The sequence below is a fragment of the Caloenas nicobarica genome, chromosome 5 (genome assembly GCF_036013445.1).
Source record: "Caloenas nicobarica isolate bCalNic1 chromosome 5, bCalNic1.hap1, whole genome shotgun sequence".
Classification (NCBI taxonomy): Eukaryota; Metazoa; Chordata; class Aves; order Columbiformes; family Columbidae; genus Caloenas; species Caloenas nicobarica.
This window is the reverse complement of record NC_088249.1, coordinates 6,001,461-6,026,214: the sequence shown is the minus strand read 5'-3', so window position 1 is coordinate 6,026,214 and position 24,754 is coordinate 6,001,461. Positions and strand designations below refer to the sequence as shown.

Below are 24,754 nucleotides of genomic sequence, written 5' to 3'. Positions count from 1 at the left end.
CTGGAACCATATACTATGTCTTAAGGACAGTGTTTGATAGCAATTACCTGTACTCACTTTATTTGTTTGTTATCTCAGTGGGGTGTTGGTGAGGCTTGAAGAGAGTCCCTGGCTGCGAAAGCCACTGGGTGGGACAATCCACACTCTGGTTACTGCCCCTTGCAAACACAAGCACCCGCTGAACTCCAACTCAAACATCACTTTAGCCCTTTGTCCTCACCAGCTCTACTAGAAAGCTGTTTTGAACCATCAGACCTTTCCTCTTCATCATCACGGGGGAAACAAACAAAGAAAAAAAAAAAAAAATCCAGATTTTACTAAAAGAGCATCCTTTCCTTCCCCATGCCCAAAAAAGGCCAGTGTGACAGCTGACTTCCACGGCCTTCCAGTTAAGAGTCATAGCTGACGTCAGTGTACAACCCACACGAGACCAAAGAGCTCTGAAGACAACAAGGGTGAGAACCTTATCTCTGACCACAGGCTTTCATGCTCAATAAACGGGACAGGGCAGCACCACCACCCTGGTTCAGGCAGCGTGGAGGGAGCAGGTGGGTAAAGAGAAGCGGTTCCTACCTGCAAACATGGAAGAAGATAACAGCGAAGTTGCCTCCCCTCTCTGCCACCCTACGAGAGCTGCTGTGCCAAGGGCAGAATGGAGACCAGAGGGGACTTCTCTCAAGACAGTCATCGGTGGAGCTTCAGGAGACCCAAGGGGACCCACTGGGAAACACCAACACGGCCTCTCCCGCCTCCAGAGCCACCAGGAACAGGCTTGGCCAAGCTCTGCGCGTCCCTGTCTCAGCAGAGCTCCCCCAGATACTGATTTGTCTGCAGGACACGGGGCTGAGCTGCCCCATCAAGGACACATCCCAGCAGTAGTTTCACCCAAGCCTCCTCTTTAGCTGACAGCTGCTATATAAGCAGAATCTGGAGGATATGGAGACCTGGTTAAATGCTGTTTAGAGCAATCGTCCAATTTCCTCCCCCCCCCAAAAAAAAGGTTGGCCTGGCTTGGGAACTCTGCAAAGTTTGCACTTCATCTTTTTGGAAATAACTCATGCACACAACTTCTTACAAAATCAGCTTTGGGCTCAATCTGAGTTCACTGAAGCCAAAGGGTTTCCCCAAGAAAACAGGCATTTTTCACTGTTTTGGCAGTTTACGCTTTGCAGAGCAGAATGCAGGCTCTCAGCATTAACTCCATACAGAGACAGCTGTGTCACTGCTTCCCAGTGAAAGTTTATTGTTTCCAAAAAGAGTAGCAGGGCTTAGGGAGCTTGCAAGCAAATTATTACAAGACAATCACAAGAGCTGGCAGGCTCCCTCAGCGCTCCCAATGTTCCCGTTTGCCCTTCGTGGTCCACAACCCCCACACAAAGCAATCCACCTCAGGTCTTGCTGGGAGCACACAAATAAACCGTGCTCAGTACCAGGCTTAGGAAAGCCACATGTTCCATCTCCCCAGCCGTGCCAGTGGCTGTCCACATCTGGGTCAAGTCACGCCAAAGCATAGGACCCGGAGGAGGAATAATAAACATTTTTTTTTTTTTCCTCAATATTTATCTTTATAGGAGAAACACTACCATGAACCATGCTCAGATGCTGCTCTGTGCCAAAATGCCTTTTCCCTCCATACCTGGCCCTTTGACAGTGCTGCATCCTTGGCAGCTGCTTGCTGCCCCCAGCGAAGGGGTTTAGGGGAGAACAGGCTGTTCAGGGGGTTGTACATGGCAGTGTTTCAAAACCAGAGCATCGCAGGTGTCATACGAACAGGCTCACCAAGGGGGAGCTGCCTTAACAACCTTGGCACAAACACGTGCACAAGAGCCGAGGTAGGTGTAACGAGCTCAGCCCCAAATTTCTGGACAGTGTCACAGCTGCACTCACCCAACTGCGATGGAGCAAGACTTACGCTAGGCAAAGATTTGGTCCTTTGATTTCAAATCAGAATAACGACATTAAACAGAGGAGAAGAATTACTCCGCCCTGCGCTTGCTCAGCCAGAATTATTTGCACGTATTAGTGCCGCTTCCCAAACACAGCCACAGCCACGACTGCCACGGCACCTGCTGCCGTGGCCCGAGACTCCCAGATGAACGAGGCGGCAGGTTTTACAGCCATCTGCCAGCTGATTTTGGTGCTCTGCTCGCCACTTTACCCCTCTGCTTCAGTGACTGCAGAAGTAGATGCCAGCCTCAGGAACCACTACTGCCGAGGAGAAATCAAGCCCGGCGAGGGAGTGTGCCGGCACACACAGCCCTGGGGCTATTGAGACGGGGGAGATCGCTGTGCCACGTCTGAAATGCTGAGAAAGGGAAGGTCTCTTCCTTTCGCTGGTTTTGGGGTGGTTTTTTTAGCCAGAGGGAAACACAGTGAATATTCAGTGAACTCAGAAAGGGTGTAAGACACATGTGGTATCTCCCCTAGGCTGGGCAGCCAGTGAGTGGGCTGAGCTCGGTTTTAGCTCCTTCAACAAAAGCCACCGGTGTCATTGTCACAGCTACGGGAATGGGGCAGTTATCACCAGTTATCACAACCGCGCTCTGCTATCTGAGGCTGCCGATAGCGGGCACAATGCAGGCTTTCCTACGCCGTGGCAGCGAGGCACATAAACATCGCCTGGAGAATAATAAATTGGCTCTTGCCATTTGCATAAATCAACTCTGCGGGGTCCCTCGGGGTAAAGGCTGCCTCCCGCACGCATGTGTGCACCGTATGAACGCAGAGCTCATTCCAGAAGAGCTGAACAACGACAACCACAACCCACGGTGAGCTGATGGGAGTTGCGGGTTCCCACCTGCCCTAGAGAAAAACAAAATCATCACAAATCTAACTACAGCCTCCAAATTTCTGCCCCTGTTTTCTTAACTGCATGGCTGAAATGTCAAGTTCCCACGCTGGAGAGTTTTGCAACACATAAATTCAGTCGTTTCTCTGGAACAATGCATCCTTTGGGATACACGACTGAACTGAATGTGCATCCTTCCTCCTCATCCCCTCCCCTCAAAACGGTCTAATTTACAGCAGGATTACATGGCTAGCTCATCTTATGACTAGAAACTGTTACTCAACATACACGCAAGAGGATGATTTTTATCACTATCGTTCATTTGTTTCTGTTCCATTAGAAACAAAACAAAAAACCCCAACTAGGAAAAAAACAAACCAAACTCCAGTACTAGGTCAATCAGTTAAATCACATACAAAAAAAATGTCTGTGTACTCCCAATTAAAAAACAACAAAAAAGACAGCTTGGCCACCATTATAACAAAATATTAAAAAAATACTAAAAAATTTAAAGAAAAAATTAAATTAAATCTCCCCCTCCAGACTTTGTAAAGTATCATAGAAAACTAAATAAACACTCCTTCCCACCTGAAAGATCGAAAAACGAAGGAATAAATGGAGGGATAATGAACTAGAATGTATCAAGCTATAGACATCACCCGTTAATCAAAGATTTATAGGACATCTGCACCCCTCAGCTGGCTGCTGGTATCATGGTGCCCCAGGACAGAGCTGCTCTTTTTACAGCTCTCAGTTCAGAAAAAAGCTACAGGAATTGCTGTTTCCAGTTTGGGGTGACCAACTTGAGACAGCTATGTCCTGTTTTTAAAAATACTGAACTCTGCAATATCTGCTGGCCCCAGCCTGTGCTGGGGAAGGCTAGAGACCTCTACAAGCTTGGCCAGAGATCTTCAGGAAAATTAAAAGTGCTGAAATACCCAAGGCCACTTGTAATGGGCTTGCTACGAGGGCTTTGTGGATCCATCATCTCACCTCAAACAGCACCTGCAAAGTAATACAGACTGAAAAAGATAGAAACTTAAGGCACTGCTGGGTCACACCTCAACTAGTTACCTCTTCTCTGAGCTTCAATTGCCTTTTTTTTTTTTTTTTTCATTTTTCTCCTCAATACTGCCTGGCACCTGCTCACTCAGGCTGTTTGTGACTTGGTTCCAGTTCAACCCCTTTTTATGCCACAGCCTCCTCAATTTTGAGCCCAAAGAAAAAAAATACTAGTTTCAGGTACTGTGGCTAACCAGAGGCAACAGCATCTCCTTCAGGCACCCTTGCACTAAGCTTCACAATTTTGTCTAACAGTTACAATCTCTCTCATAAGCCACTGCAGATGGAGACAGGCGTTTTCTCGGCTTCATAAAAATCCAAAGTCCCTCAACAACCAGCGGTGGGAAAGTTGCACTCGGGAGCTACAACACAACGATGGCAGCTAATCCTTTGGTTCATATTTTCACTTCAGCTTATATCACCTCAACGTGCAGCCGAAGTGCGGACACCAGCAAAGTTCACAGACAAAATCAGAAATGTCAGTCTGATCTTGTTTCATCTTCTTCAAGCAAAACCACTCTGTCTACAAAAAAATAGCCCAACACTGTATGTTCCCGCAATGAAGAGACCACCACAAGATGTTACTGTGCACATCAGAGAAAGCTCAGCCTTTCAGACCCGGCTTTGGAGGCCTCACACATCTGGTTTACCAGCAACTTGAGCCAGCATGCCAGCAGACATGTCACAGGTTTTTGGTAGATGTGAACACTGTCAAACCACAGAAAGACACAAACTGACTACCTCTCCCATGGTCACAAAGCCAACATGAGGGCACCATGGCACATACATCTGCATAAGCTGCACTGGAGAGCAAAGACGGAGAGAGGAGATTCCCTGGTACCTCTCTGTCCAACAGCCCCCAAAAAAACTAACTCACCTTTTCAGGGCCTCAAGTAAACCACAACTCAAGCTCCTTCAAACTTGACTTCAGAAGGACTCTGCAGCAAGCCTCCAGCAGGGTGCCTGTGTTGATGGCCAGAAGGTATAGTAGACTGTACCAAGCTTTTTGGGCAATGCCAGGCCTGGAAACAGGATGTCCCCATCAACATCTTCATTTGATTTTGACTGGCAGCAACAAAACAGAAGCACATGCTGGTCTTCCAGAACAGTGGCTTGGGGCTAGCAATGGTCTTGATGCTCAGGGACAGGGGAAAAAGCCTCAGTGCTTGCAGAAAAACATCCAAGAAGTTCACATGCCTGCTGGGTGTATGCAGGTATGGAGTCGTGCCTCTTCGACATGCCAGAGAGGGAAGGCTGGGGGTTTAGAGCCTGGGAGATGATCAAAGCTGTTCTCTCACCTCCCAAAGGGATCCCTCTCAGCACCTTTCAAAGAGAACATCAGAGAGGCCTCACTGCTTCCTTACCACCCACCAGCACGCTCCAAGCTCTGTGTCAGGATGCTTGCTCATCTAACCAGAGCTCCATAAAGGCTGCTGCTGCCTTTCCAGCCTCCCTCACCTCCACCATGGCAGGCTCTGCCCCAGGGCTGCCCTGTCCTCTACCCATTTGGTGACAGTGGAGCAGCTGGTGGACAACCAGGCTGATGCTGGAGATCCCCTGGAGGGAGCATGATCGGGGGACTCCGAGGATATACAAGGGCACTTAGACCTCTCCTGTGGCACCCAGGGACCAGCGGGTGGGTGAGCAACCAGCCAGCTGCCATGGCTCAATCCCACCACTTTTGCTTGTTGGCCCTCACTTGAAAGTTATGGCCCTGTCGAATGCTCCAGGTCAGCTCTAACACTTCTAGGAGGCGAAATACAGGCTCACCTCCCTACACACCTGGGTGATTCATGACATGATGCCCACGCTGACCCTGGGAGAACTGTCTGAGCACCCGGGGAAGCAGTGGAGATGTGGAGAAACGTTCCCCTTCCATGTCAAGAGCACGACATCGGCCTCGAGCTTGTAAAGGGGGCAGAAAGCTGCATGCTGGACAGCAGGCTGCTCTCGTAAAATGGGACCAGTTCAATCATTAACTGCCTTGGCGTCCCTGGGTCAGTCCCTACCAGTTTCAGTAGCACCCCGGTAGCTGTTATCTTGGAAGGACATTCGTTACAGAAAATCACATCCCTCTACCAAGTTCTCGTGTCTCACTATTTTTGGAAGGACACGGGCAGGCTCTGTGCCTCAGCAACTGTCAGCAGAGCCACAACACGGAAAGAAAATCCATATAATGATCAGGCAAGCAGGGACAGTGCTGGAAACAGCATCGCCTGGGGCACCGTCCTCTGGAAGCACCCCATGGTCAGGAGAAAAGGGATAAAGGCAATAAACATAAACCGCAGGAGCTATTTGACACTATTTGCACGGGAAGCTGATCTGCCCCCAGCCCTTTTCATTCTCATGCATATGAGTGGAGACAAAAGGATTTAAAGGTAAACCACCTGCGCAGGAAGGATGGTTCCCAAACCCCACAGAAGACAGAACCTACTTAGTGCAAACTCATTTTAATTAAAACATTCCAGGATCCACATTCCCCAGGATTAAATTACTGACTTAGCTATTTATACATATAGCCTCTTTCACCCTTTCTAGGACAGTATTGTTGAGGTGTTGGATGACACCAGTGTCAAGTAAACGGAAACAAGCACTTTTGGGGGCTTGTGACCCCTAACACAGGATCCGTGATTATCCGCAGGTTGGCCCCAGCACCTGTCAGCACCTCACAGATTACTGGAGCAGAAGTGTAATCCTCTCTGACACTAAAGGATGATTCTAAGGCCCTAGTAAAAGCAGAGGTAAATGGTTTAGGCAAGGTGGAAAGTTCCCAAGGCAAGGCTTTCAATGAAAAAAAAAAATAAAAATAAAAAAACCAGAGGTGGTGTGAGCAAGGAAGACCTCACACAGAGGCAGCTGGAGCAGGACTTAAACTGCCCCCCTGCAAGAGAGCAGCAGGACTCCTTCCATGCCTTTCACAGGAAAGGAATCTGGAGGTGCAAGTCCAAAACTGCCCAGCCCAGCGCTGGGCACGAAGAGGGTCTGGGCTCTGCCAGCCTGCTGGGCAGCTGATATTTCCTCTTTAGGCTCTGAAAACTGTCACCCACACCAGGCAGAGACACTCCTTGCAGCTCCTACCACCTAGTGGCTGCAGTATTTCTGTGATAGAGGAAGGAGGCACTTTGGAGGTCAGGCAGCCTCAGCCCACCCTGGCTGAGAAAAAATAAAATAAAATAAAATAAAGCAGGCCTTGCTAGTGGGTATCACTTATGCTGCAGCTGAGACTAAATTAAGACCACACTGAGCACAGAGGCAGCACAGGAGAACAGAAAACCTTTCTGAAAAAAACATCAGTGGCTAATGTAAGCACAGAAAAAAACCTCAGCGAGCTCAAAACAGGCAAGCAAAAGTAGCAGCAATATAAATGAACTCAGGCAATGCATTGCTGTTTCTGCTACTTGTGCCAGCTGAGCTAATGCTAAATTACTGGCACTACATGACATTGCATCGTGCAGCACAGACATGCCCCGGGCTGTTTAAGTCAGCCCTAGGCTGCGTAAGTCACGAGAAGAATTTGCTGGTTTGGGTGAAATACTACACAAGAGTCAGAACTCAAATGGCTCTAAACCCAGCCAAACCCTCAAACCCGTTGAGCGCTCTGTCCTCAAACTGCTGCAGTATTTCAGGTGCTTCCAAGGCCCTTCCTTTCCAGTTTCCACAATTTCCTCTTGAACTGGGAGGGCCATAAGTGCACACCCCTATTCTAGGTGCAGCCTCACCAGTGCCAAGCAGAAAGGATAATGATTTCCCTTATGCTTCTGAAGCAGTCCAGGACGTAATTTAACTTATGTGCAATGAGACTGCTGTGCTGGCTCATCCTGAACTTGGCACCTACCAGGAGCCCCAGGTACCTTCCAACTGGGCTACTACCTTGCCAGTTAGTCCCAGCCTGTCTTGATGCATCTTATGGGATCAGGCTATGACTTCGCTTTGATAAATGGTAAGAAGGCACAAAACGGCTAGTTCTTGAAAAATTCCTAAAGGCAGGCCCAGTAGGTCATTAATTACCCAGGATCTCCACAGCAGACTGAAGTCATGCTTTGTTTTTTATAACGTGAACTGTTAATACCACATTTTCAGAGTTTGGGCTGTAAGTGAGATATATGTGGTACGGTTTCCACATAATTGCAAGTGAAACCGGGTATTGTTTTGTGTAACCCTGCCCCCAACTCCAAGCATAGGTAACATTTTTAAATAAGGCTGCAGGCCAACATTTTGAATAAGTGGTTACTCATATATATATATTCTTTTCTGCCAAGTTCATCTTGATGGAGGGAATAACCCAATGCCATGTAAAGAACAGGCAGAAGCCTTAAGTACTGAATCAGCCTGGTTAAGCCCTCCTGGAAGGACTCTGTCCAGTGAATACCCTGCTGTTGCAATCACTTCTCTATTATAGCAAAGGGATTTAATTATGCTTTTATAAGCAATTTAAATCTGGTTATTCTGGATTGAAGTGGGTGTCACTGAGTGTAGAACATGGGCAAAAGACGCAACAAACAACATCAGTCTGAAATCTACTTTTTCATTTGTAAATGCTTCCCTTTTTGTTTTGTTTTGGTTTTTTATTACTGGGGAGAAATGGTTTTCTGTTACTAACTATCCAGATAACGAAGCAAAGTGGGACTGAAGCAAAAGAGGAATCTGGGAAAGACTGGAAACAGGAGGGTCCTGCTATGACCTGCACCACTCCCTTGGCAGCCTTTCGGAGACTGACCAGCCCTGTGTTCAGGGCAGCAAAAGCCGAGGGTCCTTCACCCCTCTGATGACAAGCTGGTCCAGAAATTCCTGTTTCAGGCTACTCTACTGTTTAGCAACCTCCTTTACATTTCCAGTCTAACTGTATCCATGGCCAGTCTAGATTCATTTAATCTTAGCCAGCACTCTGACATATTTGTTTCCCTCCTCAGTGTTCGACATCTGCAGACATCAATCAGATCCTCTTTTTGCTTTCAATTTGCTAGTCTAAACAGTCTGAGTTCTTCCCTTTTTTTTTCCCCTTTGCAAAAGACTCTGCAATTACTTCACCAGCCCAGAAGACCTTGTCTGCACCCATTGCAGCTTGCATTCATTTTTTGACCATGACGGATGGTACTAGCACAGTGACCTTAAATCTTCCCTAAGCTCATGGAAAATACACAACCCAGGAGCACACGTTATTTTCACATCTACATCACACTTCAGTAAGCAAAGCCATAGCAAAGAGCATGCCAGTGAGTGACAAAAACCACGGCTCTGCCTCATCTGACCTCAAACAGCACACATCAGTACTGGACTTTTCTGATATTTTACATGTGAACTTCAGGAAAGTAATTCAAATTTTGGCCCTGTGTCTTTATATTGTGAAATAAAAGAGGAGTTTCCTTGGTTACTAGTGACAACAGTGAGCTTTAAGTTTTGTTTCTGCTATACAGGACAGCTGCTCTGTGAACCACATAAGCTGTACACAAAAAAAAAAAAAAAAAAGAAAAATCACCTCATTTCTATTACGTGAGTTTACCCAAGGGCTCCACCCTAAACATGTACAACTCTTAAACTCCATAGCTGGCTGTTGCATCACCCCAGTGAGAAGACAAACGGGTGAGTGGCAGGATGCATTTGTCTGTCCCCCTTTCTTTTTTTTTTTTTTTAGTATTTTGGGTTTATGTAGGAGGAGTGAAGCCAAAATTAAAAGGGCAAGTTTCTCCTGCCTCTTCTAAGAGGGAAACAAGCTCTGCTAGCATTTAGAAATGGACAAAAAGCAACTGGAAATAAGCCCAGGCAGTTTTTGGAAGAGGTGAACTGCACAAAATGCTTTGGTCCTAGTAACAGCTTAGATTGGGGACTCCCAAATGTACCTTGCTGGGACACGGCTGCGGCTGCTGCCTCCATCACAGCCTCTCCTCCCTCCACCACCCACATCAGCAACGAGCTTCCACCCACACACCAAATGATGCTCTAAGCTGGACAGGAGGCACGTGTGCGTTCCTCCATTGAGGTGTATGCACCGCTAGTGACAGCAATGCTATCGTTTGTCTTATCTACACCAGAAGAAATACCAACTGTATATGGATCTGATTCAGTGTCCACTCATGTCAGTAAGATCCTTTCCAGTAACCCCAGAAAGATCTTTCATTCAGTTCTGAGCAGTTCTGCTAAGGCTGGTAGAGAGATAGGACGCTACCCCTGCTTCCAGGCACAATTTGTTGAGTTTGCAGATAATTCAATGCAAATGCAGCCCTGTTAAAATTCAGAGCAGAGTCTGAGATCTCACAGGAACCGGAGGACACTGCAGGTCTGCAGACATTTGCACATATGCATTTGGAAACACTGAATGGCACAAAGATGTTTCTTGGGAAGACACAGAGAAATGCTCCCCTGTTCCCACCATTTTGTTAGGGAGCTTAGAACAAGCCAGGATTTTGTTTGTCAAATGCCCAGCAGATGTTAGAGGTGGAATATAGCAGAGTGTGCTGTTCGCCCTTGAGCAGAGAGGTTTCTCCTGGGGCTAAGGAGGACATTTATAACAGGCCAGGGAACAAATACACGAGGGACAGCCTCTGTCCTGAACATGCCAGCCAGTGTCAGGAAGAACTGCCTGGGCTATACTTACAGGAGTCTGGAAGCAACAGTAGAGCTTGGTGAGGAATGGGTGGTTCCTTGCTAAGGAAAGGATGCGTTTCTCAGTCATGGTGCATTCAACATCGTCATCTTGGAGAATGACATCCTTCTTCAACACCTTCACTGCATAGAGCTGCCCACTCTCTTTCATCTTGGCAAGCATCACCTAAACCAAACGGGAGGGTGAATTGCAAGGGCTGAGCCCTCGGTCTCTATGAGCAACACGGAGCCTCTCGCACCTTCTCACACTAGAAAGGTCAGTTGCGTCATGATCAGGCTTGTAGATGCGAGTGAGTCAGCCTGTTAGCATGGGCATCGGTGTACGATCAATGGCACATCTGCTACTGTCTGCGGCAGGCTTCTCCGGATAGAAATACCCACACACGTTGCTCCAACGTCTGGCACTGGGCTAGCTGGTCGAAGCTCATCCACCGTGCCAGGCCAAAGCCCCTGAGCAGCGTCATCCACCCCACCTCCCTCCTCAGTTATCAAATCCAAATGCACCATTTCACGTTGGCTTTGTGGCAAGGCAGAGAAATGAAACCCTGGTCTCACTGCATTTGAAACCATTGCCTCGTTTCCTTTAAAGGAAAACTCTTTACATGCTCCAAGAAATGCTGCCCAAACGAGTGCTAACATACACACTTGCAATTTATGGTATGTGCCCTGGCATGCAGCTGTTCCTTTGGTTGCTTTTTTCTTTTTTTGTGATTTCCAATTCTTCACTTTGCTGTCAGCTTTCTTTCTCTCCCCTTTTCTCCCTGCTCTCTGTAACCAACTTTGTTGCACAAAGCATACTCCACTTGATAGCCTGTGTGTCACATTATGAATTAATTTCATCTACCTTGGAGCTTTGTGGTTTTCCCCAAAAAAGCCACAAATAACTCTCACCTTTCCAAAACTGCCCTTTCCCAATACACGAAGGAAGGTTAAGTCTTTGATCCCGAGTTTGCTCGCTGAACTTTCATTAACGTTGTTGCCATCTTTCAGGCTGCCTTTCCCCTGATGTCTCAAAGTAGATCTTGAAACCAGTTTCTGTGGAAGAAAGTAAATAAGCATCAGTCTGCATAGAAATTGTACTTCGGCCTCAGAGGTGCTCACAGGTAGTCAGCCTACCAACCTGGGCATCAAGGACCTGTTCAGATGCACTGAATGGCCACCGGAACGAAAGCACGTTGGTACCACCACCCCAGAAAGCTCCTACATGTGACTGGTCAACCTCAGCACCACACAGAGCTGGGCTCAGATATCAACACCGCTTCCTGACCTGGGCATTTTAATCTGTAAACCCAGTGCCCAGAAGATCCAAGAGGCAAATTTGCCTCTCTCGATCCTCGCTCCCCAGAAAAAAATCAGATCCAAGTCTCCTATTTAATATCAGAGCGAGGAGGACTGCATAATTTCTGCAATATGCAAAGTGCTGGTGAGATCAAGAACCTGAGCAGATTTCATCTGAACCTCTTAGGTTTCTACTCGATTTTAAGAATCTTACTCAAAGCCCAGTTCAGTGGGACTCAAACTTCAAAACATTTTCCTTTCCCACAGCTGGGCTGCTGGCTTCCATCAAATTTACAGCAGTGGAGGAAGGTTGTTCATTCCCACACGAGCAGTCAGATGTCTACGTTTTCAGGAATTGTACCAGTATTAGCACACGGTTCTAGAGCTTCTAGTTTTGCAGTATACAAAGATCAAGTCAACCTCTAGTGCCCTCTGTTCACAGCTCTGTTTCACGTATGAGTACACATACAAACCACAGGTACTTCTATTCAGTTTGTTAGCCCGAACAAAGTCACACAAGACTTCTTGAGCTCCACCTTGTGACTATTTTGGTGTAAAGCAAAATTGCTCCACGGCAACCCCAGCCAAAGGGAAAGAACCAAGAGCATTCAGAACAGCACCCAGCACAACTCCCTATAGATTTAAGCTTACAGCACAGTCTGAACACTTACCTAGAGCCTTTAGCTCACAAATAATGAGAAAAGACTGTTAAAACATCAAGCACAGATTTTTATTTTCCTAGTTTTATCTCCTTTTGATATGCAGATTATGCAAATAACAAACACTCACAAGTGCTGATTTTTACAGAACTGAGCAGGGAGCCTGGGACTTGTGTTTCCCTGTAACTCCCAGGATAACTGTCCCCTGAAATGCCACAGCACGAAGAGCAAAGGTAAGACAGTCTGCTATGAACTAACTGAAATCAAAAGAGGCAGCACAGCCTAAGGAGCAGGCTGGGCTGGTACAGCATCATGTGGTTGATCGATGTCGCTGGTTAACTCTATGACAAGATTTACCATGCTTGGCAATTATGTTTTGGGTTTTACTATTTCCTTTTTGGTCAAATAAAAATAAATAGACCAACATTTTATGGGTTATTGTGGTCTCAAGCAAACTCACTTTCCAAAACTGCTTGCAAAGGAAGCATGATGAAAACTGATTTGTTATCGAATGACAGCTCTGATTTCTATTACTGTGTATTGCCATCTTCACTCAAATTCTTACAGTGTGTTTTAAACTCTCTGAATAGATTCAGATATACAACAGCTGGATTTTTAGGATGCCTTAAGTACTGCCAAGCAGAAATGGTACACATATGTCCCAGCTCTGGCAGCAATCTCACTGGGACCCTGCCTCAGACAGCAAAGACCAGGGACGATGTTGTGTTGTCAGGGACCACAAATTTTAGCTGGGGAAACTGTAATGAAAAGTGAAATGGTTTCTCCAAAATCACTCAGAAAAACAGTGAAGAAGCAGGGCAGAGAACGTAGGCCTCCTGCTGAGCTCTTCTTATGCTCTACTCCAATCCACATAAGCAGAGCATCTGGGCTTCGGTGAAAGTAAAAAAGGGTATGGCATGAATTACATTGACCATTAATTAGTTTGGGGTCTTATTCTCCTCTCATTCATGCCAAACAGACAAAAGTTAATGGAGTCACATCACTGTGAAGCATAAGCAGGCAACGAAGCAACACCTCTAGACTAAAGCCTCTGTCAGGGTAAACCTGGATATAAGAAACCCATTTCCTAGGTGAAGTCTTTGCCACAAGCCACAGACAGTAACAACCTCCTCATGCAGTCCAGCGCCCAACGCCATCTGCTACAACGGATGTCTCCAACTTCTCCTGCACCCATATAAAGACTCAGTTGTAAACGTTTTAAATAGAGAAGGGGAAAAAAAAAATGAAAAGACTCACGGAATTTGGGGAGATGCTTCCTGGCTGCAGACCCATACATGCCAAGGTTTTCGCAAGCTCTGCTGAGTTCACCCCACAGTTCGGTGCAACGTTCGCTTGGCATCGGATGTGGACGTTCATTTTACAGACTAAAAAGGGTGATGGTAGGGATGGAAAGGAAAAGGAAAGGAACAATTAAAATGTCTTGGACGGATTTACTGCTGAGAAATTATCTAGCAATTCTGCCTCAGAAAATACACCCATTTGAATCTACTCCATGTTTTTAAACTAACGGGATTTTTGCCAGTGATCTCACCAAGAATAAAATCAGGATTCTCATAAGAGAATAAACTCCTGAAAATCAGGAATGCACCCCAAACTCTCCAAGCAGGATTCCACATTGCCTGCAGCTATTCATAAGCACACGTTCATCAGGTATATAAATATAATTGCATCTATGCCTGCAGACAAAATTAGTATTTGTGTCACAGAATTTGCAACAATCTTTCCCAGTACTTGCAGGTATCTAATTTTAAAGACATATTGTTCAGTGGGAAACTAAAATCTTTCTTGCTCTCATTCATGGACACACACACCCTCTCTTGTGGGAGATGAAGGCAAATGGAGACTGCTAAGATTTTACAGCCTGGATTACCGAAACAAAAACGTAACATCAGGACATGCTTTGTCATCAATTAACAGCATGACAGACAGGGCAGTCGACCTAAAGCAATGACCTTTTTTTCCCCTCAGATGCCTTTTCATTGCCTTATCTCATTAGCTGAAGAAAAACTTTCAGGGAAAGGGAAAAATGAATGCAAGAAGCAGGGATACCCAATAATATTTTCAATACTGCCAGTTAAATAAAGCTGTGCTGAGAGGGCAAAGCTGAGTCCTTCTAGAAGCCAGAGATTAAAAGGTAGATCAGTGGTTTTTTAACTTTTGCAAAGATTAGTATTCATTGCTTGGCTTTCTCTTGTAGGTTCCACAAATCAAGCCCACGTAGTGCATGAAGAGTCTAAAAATATATGTATTTTTGTGAAAAGGCTGTGGTAAGAAGCCACTCACTTTTACACTGTAGGCCCTGTCGCATGATTCCCCAGAGCAACGAACCGCAGTGGTCACAGAAAGTTGGGACTTTGTAGTTGTGGATGCTGAACTTATGAGGAATGTTGATTCCAAACCTTTGTTCAGTCACCTGAGGCACCAAAAGAAAAGCACGGATTTAAAATTCAAATACATGGATATAAGCTGATGTTCATTTACATACAGGCATTTAAGTGCAAAACTATAAAAACAATTCCAGCTCAGAAAATGACCCAATCCACCACCTCACTGAGGTTTATTGCGAGTGGACATTGAGTGACCGGCCTCACCTGCTGCGAGCTGCTCTGGTGTCCTTGCCGGCCAGGCTCGACTACCTAATAAAGCAGATTTTAAAAAGGGCTGTCTAGCCAATTTTAAATTCTTAAAAGCAAGTAGAATTAGAAGTGCGGATTACCTCATCACAGACCTATCACACTGAAGTGCCACATACAAATTAAGTTAGCGATGGCATTTTGTAACTAAACAGTTTTCAAATTATTGACTTACATACTACGTGCAAACATGTAACCTCAGGTCAAACTGTTGATTTTATTAAATTCAATACAGATTGGTTTTCCCAGCTCCTCCTAAAATTCTCATTCCTCTTCTCGCCCTCCTTGTTATTAATAGTCTTTCATTTCAGGCCCACATTTCACTTTATCGCTTGCTCTCATCCCCTTTTTAACCTTGTTATTTTCCAAATGTGAATCATTCAGATCTCAAAGACACCTTTGAAAAATGTTACAGCAGCTGAAGAAACCCATCTCCATTGAGCCTATTAATTAGTTTCCATTTTGTGTCTCAACTTGCAGATCCTGGAAGACTGAGGGGGGACCCACCACTTCACAAAGAAAAGTCAGAGGTGGGACCAAAACAATGACTTCAAAGCGAGCGGTGGCTCCTCACCTTTGTCTTTTTTTTTCAGAGTAGCTTGGAGGCATTAGAAACCCTTCACAATCCTAAAAGTGGGGTGAGAAGCCTCATCATTTAACTAGCCGTAAGCATTTTAACTTATTTTCATCTCGTTTGGCAAGGGGTCATTGTAAGAAGTCTAGCTCAGCAGTTCAGAGGCAAGAAATAACGAGCAAAGGCAATTGCTTATCTGCACTGGAAAGAAGGTTTCTGCATGGAACACCATACAGAGCTACCTCCCAATTAAAAATATTTCAATTGAATTTTCCTTGCACAGTTATTAAACAATTTCCAGGTACAGAAATGAGACATGCAATGCACACGGCAGTTTTGGGTGGGGATGCTACTCCTGTCAAATACAGCCAAAACTAGCAATGAAGAAAACCTTCAGAAACACAAGTTATGCAAGAGTTCTTCATTACTACATAAATAATTTCATGGAGTAAAGGTGTGGAGCAATGACTAAATAGGCTCTTTGACTTACCAGAAAAGAAAAAAAGAGGCATAACAAAGACCAGTGGTTGGATTTTAAAGCCAGAGAAATCCACATTAAGAACTGGGCACCAAATTTTGATGACAATACAGTTAATCATGCAAGGAAACAACAAACATAAACAGTGCATTTGCTGTTTCATGATGTCTTCCAATGAAGACACCCTGCCTTCCTAAACTGTGTGCTATTCCAGCCAGTTATTGGCATTAACAGAAGAACAGCCATATGATATTGCATGGCCTTCATGCATGTCTCTATCACTCTTTCCCACTTTTAAATCCATAAATAAAGATAACACGGAGTAAATTCTATTATAGGACAACCCCCAGCAACCCAGGCAACCCTGAATATTCAAAAAATACAATGACCCGAAATAACCAACATGACTTTACCTTGAGATCGGTCTTGTTAGTATTGTTTTGGCACGTGCAAGCTGTAACAATTAGGTGATGGCAGCGCTTGTGTACAACACAGGTGCATACTAGGAAATAAAAGAGGCATGCTGAAAAGAGCTCTTGAACGACTCAGAACACATCAAACCACCAGCTGGGTCATTTAAGGCTCAGCTGTTTCATCAGGACACAGTAAAAATGTGAAAAATAATCAGGGGCTTGGAACGTCCAAAATCTCGTAACAGATCTGGAGATGCATCTCCAACCCACTGCAAGAGAAATTCTGCACTGGAACGTTCATACAGCCTAGAAAACAACTGCTTATAGAAAATACAGGTCATGAACACAGAAACGACAATGTAACTTCTTAGATGAACTAAAAAAAAAAAAGCTGTTGAAATAGTTATCCAGCGGAGAGGATTTCACATAAAGAACATTAGAGAACACAGGTCTGAGATACCCAGAGCCGTCCCTTCATCTCAGTGACAAAGCGTTTCCTACGCTGGATATCCAGGTGAGTCCTGCCCAGGTTAGTCTGTCCCTGAGGCTCACTGCAAAGCTTGGGTCTGGGAAGCTGGTAACTGCAGCAGAACCGTGCTGTGTTGAGGCTAATTAGTTAGTCCCCATCAAGAGGGCTAATCAGCCCTAAACTTGGGCTCTCTTCAGGTCTAAAGCTGGCTTGGCTGGAATGAACTTGGATTCCTCCACTCCAGAACCCAGCAGGCACTGTAAACACCACTAAGGGCCAGAGCTACTGCCTGCGCAAGATGTTTGTATTGGAAACTGAAGTCACAGATGTGTTGCAGGGTCCCACACTATTCCAGTTGTTGCCAGCTCAAGCTTGCACCCATGAGCATCTACCAAAAACATTCACTTGCACCCCAGACACATTTTGTTTATGTGCGGCTTCCTTTCATATGAGGACACCAGTGCCCTATTATATTGCACAAGAAACAGGCTGCGTTAGAAGGCTGTGCTGAATGACCAAGCACTTGTGAAGCAAGTAATTCTGTCACCTTACCACAGAAAAAGGGAAAGGAAGAACAATAATTAAGCACCACGTACATCTATACAGCCATTCAGCCAAAGCATGCATTCAGACAAAAGTGCCGTGCCAGCCCACAAGGCTGCCATTTGAAGTCACATTCCTGATTTGGGGTTTTTTGAACTTCACAGAGAGAGAAAAGAAGAGGGTGGCCATTCCAGTAGGGTACTTTGTGTCCCAGTACCAGCTGAACACTGTCCTGAAGGGACCACGGATGTCTCAAGCTTAGCTGGGTGCTGCACGTACTCTGCAGCTCAGTGGATCTGCACAGGATGAAACAGCAACTGGACCCCTGGGGTTTTGCATGAACGTAGCATAGTAGGTGGTTGCTCCTGCACACGTGCAAGGCGTCAGCCTGACAGCTGCTCAAATGTACATTTTTGGCTGGGGAGGAAGAGGAGTGGTGACTTCATAGAAGCTTGTAACCACAGGATGACACAGCAGCACGGGGAAGCTCTCCCAGGACAGCACATCCCACACACACACTGTGCAGGGGCAGAGCACCTTACCTTGGCATTGGTATCCCTGCTTCCCAAACACGCCCCTGTTCGAAACAAAATAGGAACATAATCTAATATCAGAAAGCCAGTCTTTTTGCAGATCAAGAGCCAAAATGCAAGAGGATCCCCAACGACCATATCCCTGAGGTAAAAATTCCCAGCAATAATGGTGCAATTCAGCACAGGGGTGTGAAAGGGTAATAAAACATTGCAAGGGCCACAGCTTACAGGACAGGCTGTCAACATGCCTGTTATTCCCCCTATTCCCCCTCACTCTAGTTGCTGAAACATCTCACTTTATTACAACACACACCACAATTATTCGACCGATACCAGCAGCCCACACCCTGCTATTATCTTTCCCACTCCATGTTCTTTTGAGACATATCTAAGTTTTTCTCCCTGCTCTACCCACTCCTCCATATGCATCACCCCACCTCACACCTCTGATTGCTTTTCTGTTCTCAGGCACTTTCTCTAGTCTTTCAAACAACTGTTTTTTTTCCTCAGTGTCATCTCAAAGCTCCACTCAAGTTATTATCTGAGGTCTTTTTTCAGATTGCTTGCGTTATTTTTTTTACACCCTGAAATAATATCTACGCTCATGAGTGAAGAACATTTCCCCATCCCTACACTCTCCCAGTTTGTTTCCAGCATCCAAGATAAACATCATCTCCAGGTTCTCCACAGTAGAATCCAGTTTGCAGCATAAATGTAACCTGCTAAACCTGATGGCCAGGAGAAGTCACATCAGTGGCCCTTAGTAAAGTGCTGGGTAACTGATTAAGGATCGGGGGTGGCATGTTGGTCCCAAAAACACAAAGGGATGGGAAGCTCCACACCACCGTGTTGGAGTCATTCTTACCAGATGAACTCCCTGCAGTGTGAGCAGTACGTTGGCTGTCGCAGGTAGGTAGCCATGAATTTGTGCCCGTTCACCTGATGCACTCGCCTTCGCATCGCCCGCTGGCGTTTCCGAGTGAGGTTCTTAAAAATTCGATCCCTCTGGAGGGTCCCTGTGAAGACAAAAGAAAAACATCCACAAACCATTTACATGATCATGCACAGTTATTACTCCTGGTTTTGCTATGGCACAAACTGCTTTCAAAGGCCACAATTACATCCATGGTTTAGAAGTCACGGGACCACACTCTAGAACAAGGAGAACATCTGGGACAGGCAACAGAGGAAGCCAATTGCAAAGGCCTCTTTAGCTCAAAATTATATTCTCTATCCAGAAATAACCGGCTCTTCCCATCTTCCTCTTGCTCCTCCTCCATGTTGAGACATATACTAATCCATTAATACACAAGCTGTAAATGGACCAGATGCTCAAGGCTAATGAGTTATTATAACAAACAATTTTTGGGGCAATAACTCCTGAAAACATGACTGCGTACAACTAATCGACCAGCCCCAGATGGCAGCACCCCACATGCTGAGCCAAAGCAGGGCCTTGCTTGGTGAACAGCATTTATCCACATCTGGTGTTCTCATGCTACGCCTCAGGATTACCACTCGTATTGTATAACAATCATCAAATCATAGAATACCAGGTTGGAAGGGACCACATGGATCATCTGGTCCAACCTTTCTTGGCAAAAGCACAGTCTAGACAAGATGGCCCAGCACCCTTTCCAGATGCATCTTAGAAGTGTCCAATGTTGGGGAATCCACCACTTCCCTGGGGGGATTATTCCAAAGGCTGCTTGTTCTCATGGTGAAAAATTCCCCTATTGTGTCCAACCAGAATCTCCCCAGGAGTAACTTGTACCCATTACCCCTCGTCTTTTCCATGTGACTCCTTGTAAAAAGGGAACCTCCATCTTCATAGCCACCCTTTAAATACTGGAACATGGTGACGAGGTCTCCCCTAAGCCTTCTTTTCTCAAGGCTGAACAAGCCCAGATCTCTCAGCCTTGCCTCTTACATCAGCCTTCCCAGTCCTTTCATCATCTTTGTGGCCCTTCTCTGGACCCTCTCCAGCCTGTCCACATTTTTTGTAGGCACGGCCTAATTTTTCAACGACTGTTAGTTGTTTGATATGCACCACTCTCTGTTTTCTTTAAAGGACTCATTTTCCAAAGGACAGATAATATTTTATAGTTCTGGAAAGCAGGGACCCGGGAACTGCTGAGGCTTAAATCTGAATTTTTCCAAAATTTAATTTTTCTTTTTTTTAACTGGCTTTAGTTCAGCCATATACAATTTCCTAGCAAAGCTCAATTTACCCAAAACAAGCTGAGCTTCCCAGATCAAAGCCTCATCCGGGGCACACTCACCCCAGAAGACAGACATGAAATTTTCATTTATCTAGTTAGTTGCTTTGCAAAGAAAGGGGCTGCTAACAAGTGCATTTTGGGAACACATACAGCCTGCTAGAGGTGGTCGTGCACCGATGTATGTTTGTTTGTACTCAGGACTCTTGTTTGGAGCATGGACTGGATGCAAGATAAAATGCCAGCTATTGCCAAACCCTCTGTACGATATAATGACACAGGAAGGGAAGAGCAGTCTAAACTTCCCACATGTCTGATCATCCCGGAGCGGTGCATCGGTACCCAAACACAGCTGCTACCCTCCCGCTTCATTTACCCCTCAAAAGAGAGCAGAGCATTTCCCTGCTTTCAACCGGCTTTGTTGATTAACCGCTTGGGGGGGAAAACAAAAAGGGAAAAAGCTGTCAACCTGATCAAGGCTTGAAACATAAGAGTCCCACATCACAGGCGTTATTTCCTGGTCCTCTTTGTAGGAGTGCAGATAAGGGAAGCCATCCCGTCGGTACCGAATCCAGCCACTTCAAAAGGCTGCAAGCCACACAATGTATTCCTCTCGGTACTCTTGCGACATAGGTTTAGAAGCAAAGCCGGCCGTAAAGCTCAAGGGCTTTTTTTCTTTCTGTTGTGTTCTCCCAGCCATTTGTGCATGTGTCCCCTCCACAGGCACTAATAGAAACCTCCTGCCTGATGGCAAAACTGCAACATGGAGCACTCTTAAGACAGCTTGCATTTATTTTTAAAATGGAAGTGCACACTATAAATTAAGATTTTTGCGTTAAAACAAAAAAGTATGTGGTAGGGCTGATCCCAGCACTTAACAGAAAGCTGTGTTCTTCACTGTAGAGCTTCAAACAGCTGGGCAGAGACTGGTGCAGAAAAGCCTGCCTTTCTAGGGAAGTGCTTGAACACGCGTTTAATTCTCACTGAAGTCAACAGGACTCCAGGGACCACAGGAATTGCCAGGATGAATCAGAACATCGGTCCATCTCATTCAGCATTCTGCCTCTGTCAGTGGGCAACCAGAAACACATGACAGCAAAACGGAGGAATCCTGCAGCTGGAGGATAATTTGCCTCTTACACACACACACAATATGTCATTTTGATCTCCAGAAGTGAGAGCTGATGTGCAGAGGTTTAATATCCCTTCCAAGCATTCAATCATCATTGCACAATTTCAATAGCCTCATTATCCACTGTAGAAAACATGGCTGAGAAGAACTTGGACAGGTCAACCAGTTGATGTCTCTTCCCCAAAAGAGAAAGATCAAGAGCCAGTTCCTTCACTGAGCCCAAGACTCCTGCAGCTTCATGTGAGAATTAAAAACACTTAAAAAAAAATCCTTACAGTATTACAGAATTTGCCCACCTTTAAATTCAAGAGAACATCTCGATCTAGGTTTAAGCATATGCTTAAGTGTTTTCCTGGATCAGGGCCAAAAGCCTCAATTGGCAAAGTATCCTGTCTTGGCATCCAGTACGTACAGGAGAACTTCCAAGGCATGGAAAAGGAAGAGCAGGGCTTGTGAGTACTGAGCATGTAAGTAAATCACCTAAAGAAGCAATCCAGTTGCTTTACACCAGCTGCTCCATTAGAAGCCCAGCAGCTGATGCTCTTTAAGTTCACTCACTCACATATACCAGAGTTTAAGAGAATATGTTCCCAATTTAGCTCACATGGTTTCTGGTTTTGTTACGGCTCCCCTCGAGGATCAGCATGGGGTAATTGTCCCTCCGGCGGTCTCCCACGCAGCGAGCAGCCCACACGCAGCCAGGAACAGACCAGCCCTTTGCAGAGGGACGGGGGACACTCAAAGGTGACCTGTAAAACCACCGAGATGGACACTGCCGTGTATCCCTGTGGTTTGCCTGCTTTCAGAGAGAGTGTAAGCTTGAAATGGTTCAGGAAGACCGAAACATGACAGGCACTTGCTTTTTCACGGGCGGTGGGGGCAGTCTCCATGCTGCCTGCACTGGTGGATCACATCCATAGCCAGCCTTGAGCCGTCTTCTCTGAGCTGTACTTGGCCTCCATCTCCTGTTCTCCAGACACCAATATCTCATATGCAGTGCAAGAGCTCCCATCTTACAGGCCTACCTTTCATTAAGACACATGCCACAAAGTTTTTGTCTATTTTTTTTTCTTTTTAAAGCACCATTCAGATTTAAAACATTCCTCAAATTCCTCATTTTCCCACACCACTTGGCTACTAATTTCTCCAGATGCTGCACATCTTCCAGGTGATCCTCGTTCATGCTTATATTAATCTCTCATTAAATTATAGCATTAATAAGCTTGAGACTGACTTCAGCAAGGCCTGGATTACTTTTCATTGGCAATCTGCTCTTTTGGGTACTGCTCTTCCCATTTCCTGATGCTGTCTCTAGCAAAAAAGAGAGGGAGAGCACAGCACAACTTCAGCCACACCTCGGGCTGCAGGAGACCATCCACCACATAGATCTAGTGGATCTACACATACAACCGCACCCCACAGAATAAACCCCTCTTTCAGAAGGCCTGGGCGCTTACCCATCCCACACACCACACCACGGAACAGGCGAGTTTAACCTTCCAACAAGGTGCAAGTGATTTTGAAACGGTGGGACATATCGCTACCAAAACCACCTTCCTCCCAGACACCAAGATCGCAGTTCCTCATCCCACATCCTTCGCGTCTGCCGCTGGGCAAGGGGCTACGCGCAGAAACCATCCACACAGCACTGAAGTCTGTTTGTGGACAGGGTGGCCAATGCTCCAGCCCCTCGTGCCTCTCACCTTTAGTGTCAGAGGATGTAAAGTCATCACGGACATTCTCCCCACTCATATTCCGCGTTCTGGACAGTTGTCCTATAGAATATGTACTTTTCCTTCTGCACGAGGAGAGTGTTTTACAAAACAAAGCAGCTCTAGACCACTTTAGGAGACGCAGACTTTTAAAAGCCTCTGATCTGTGGTAAAACAACAACCGCTATGAATGGTTCAAATGTCCAAATACTGCTATAAAAACAGGCAAGTAATTGCTCAGTGAAGGGAGTTGTCCACATCCACAGTTAAATTTGGACATCTGTAACTACGGGGTATTTACTGTGCCTGGCTATGTGTAAAAGTAACTATGAAGTTAAATACTAAAAAGCCTCTTCCCCCTTCCTTCCTCTCCTCTCATGCCTAACACGTGTTTATGGCAGTGGAAATTATGCATGCGGAGGGAGAGGAGAATAAATAACCCACCAAGTCATCTGAGGACATATGATAAAAGCAGCACATGGCTCACCCCCCAGCAGCCTCATCGCGCCGCCCCGCCTGCCCCTGAGCTTCTCTGATCCTGCCCTTCCCAGCCACAGATCCCCACTTTCTCTTCACCCCATCTTCTATTCCACAGGGTAATTTCAGGTAAGTCGTCACAGTGGTGACATACCTACAACAGTGAGACAAGAGGGAGAGCTGCAGGATGAAGTGTTGTGTGTGTAACTATTTGCCCCAAGCAGTTAGAGACCGTCAAGGTCTCATCTATTGGAAATCAATCTCACTGTCGCACTATCAACTGCTGCTAAAACGCTGGCACAGCGAAGGTCATAGCATCATTTAGGTTGGAAAAAGACCTTTAAGATCAGAGAGTCCCACCATAACCTAACACTGCCAAGTCCATCACTAAACCATGTCCCTAAGCACCACATCTACCTGTCTTTTAAGCACCTCCAGGGATGGTGACTCCACCGCTGCCCTGGGCAGCCTGTTCCAATGCCCAACAACCCTTTCCATGAAGAAACTTTTCCTCATATCCAATCTAAACCTCCCCTGGGGCAACTTGAGGCCATTTCCTCTCATCCTACCACTTGTTACTTGGGAGAAGAGACCAACACCCTCCACGCTACAACCTCCTTGCAGGTAGCTGTAGAGAGGTCTCCCCTCAGCCTCCTGTTCTCCAGGCTGAACAGCCCCAGTTCCCTCAGCTGTCCCCCATCAGATTTGTGCTCCAGACCCTTCACCAGCTTCGTCGCCCTTCTCTGAACTCTCTCCAGCACCTCAATGTCTTTCTTGTAGTGAACGGCCCAAAACTGAGCACAGTGTTCGAGATGCGGCCTCACCAGTGCTGAGTACAAGGGTCATTTGGATACGTCCCCATACACAACAATTTCTAGTGTTATACTGCCATACGCATCAATGGGTTTTTTCTTTGAAAGAAAGATATTCAAAAAAGCAATAATGTTAACAGATCAAAGCTTAATTAGGCCTTTTTTTACTCACAGCAGGAACAGTAAACAGGTTTTCCGATGCGAGCAAGATCCCGTTGCACTGAGTGATACACAAGTGGGAAGCGGAAACCAACCACTGAACTTATTAGACTGTAGAAAGCAAGACAGCGGATTGACAGACCCCTCACCTCTCGCAAGCACCACGGCACTGAACAACGATTTCAGATCAGG

At 45.9% G+C, this 24,754-nt stretch overlaps 1 protein-coding gene across 1 annotated transcript in view; it reads right to left on the bottom strand.

Annotated features, from left to right (window-relative positions):
- The window catches only part of PRKCH (protein kinase C eta), a 119,081-nt gene that overhangs the window by 52,920 nt on the left and 41,407 nt on the right, over nucleotides 1–24,754 (bottom strand). Inside the window, exons 3-9 of the mRNA XM_065635143.1 lie at nucleotides 18,917–19,067; nucleotides 18,061–18,095; nucleotides 16,507–16,595; nucleotides 14,692–14,821; nucleotides 13,645–13,772; nucleotides 11,342–11,485; nucleotides 10,443–10,616 (exon numbers count right to left, since the gene is read on the bottom strand). Coding sequence (XP_065491215.1) covers nucleotides 10,443–10,616; nucleotides 11,342–11,485; nucleotides 13,645–13,772; nucleotides 14,692–14,821; nucleotides 16,507–16,595; nucleotides 18,061–18,095; nucleotides 18,917–19,067 — 851 coding nt within the window. The remainder of the gene's footprint in view (nucleotides 1–10,442; nucleotides 10,617–11,341; nucleotides 11,486–13,644; nucleotides 13,773–14,691; nucleotides 14,822–16,506; nucleotides 16,596–18,060; nucleotides 18,096–18,916; nucleotides 19,068–24,754) is intronic.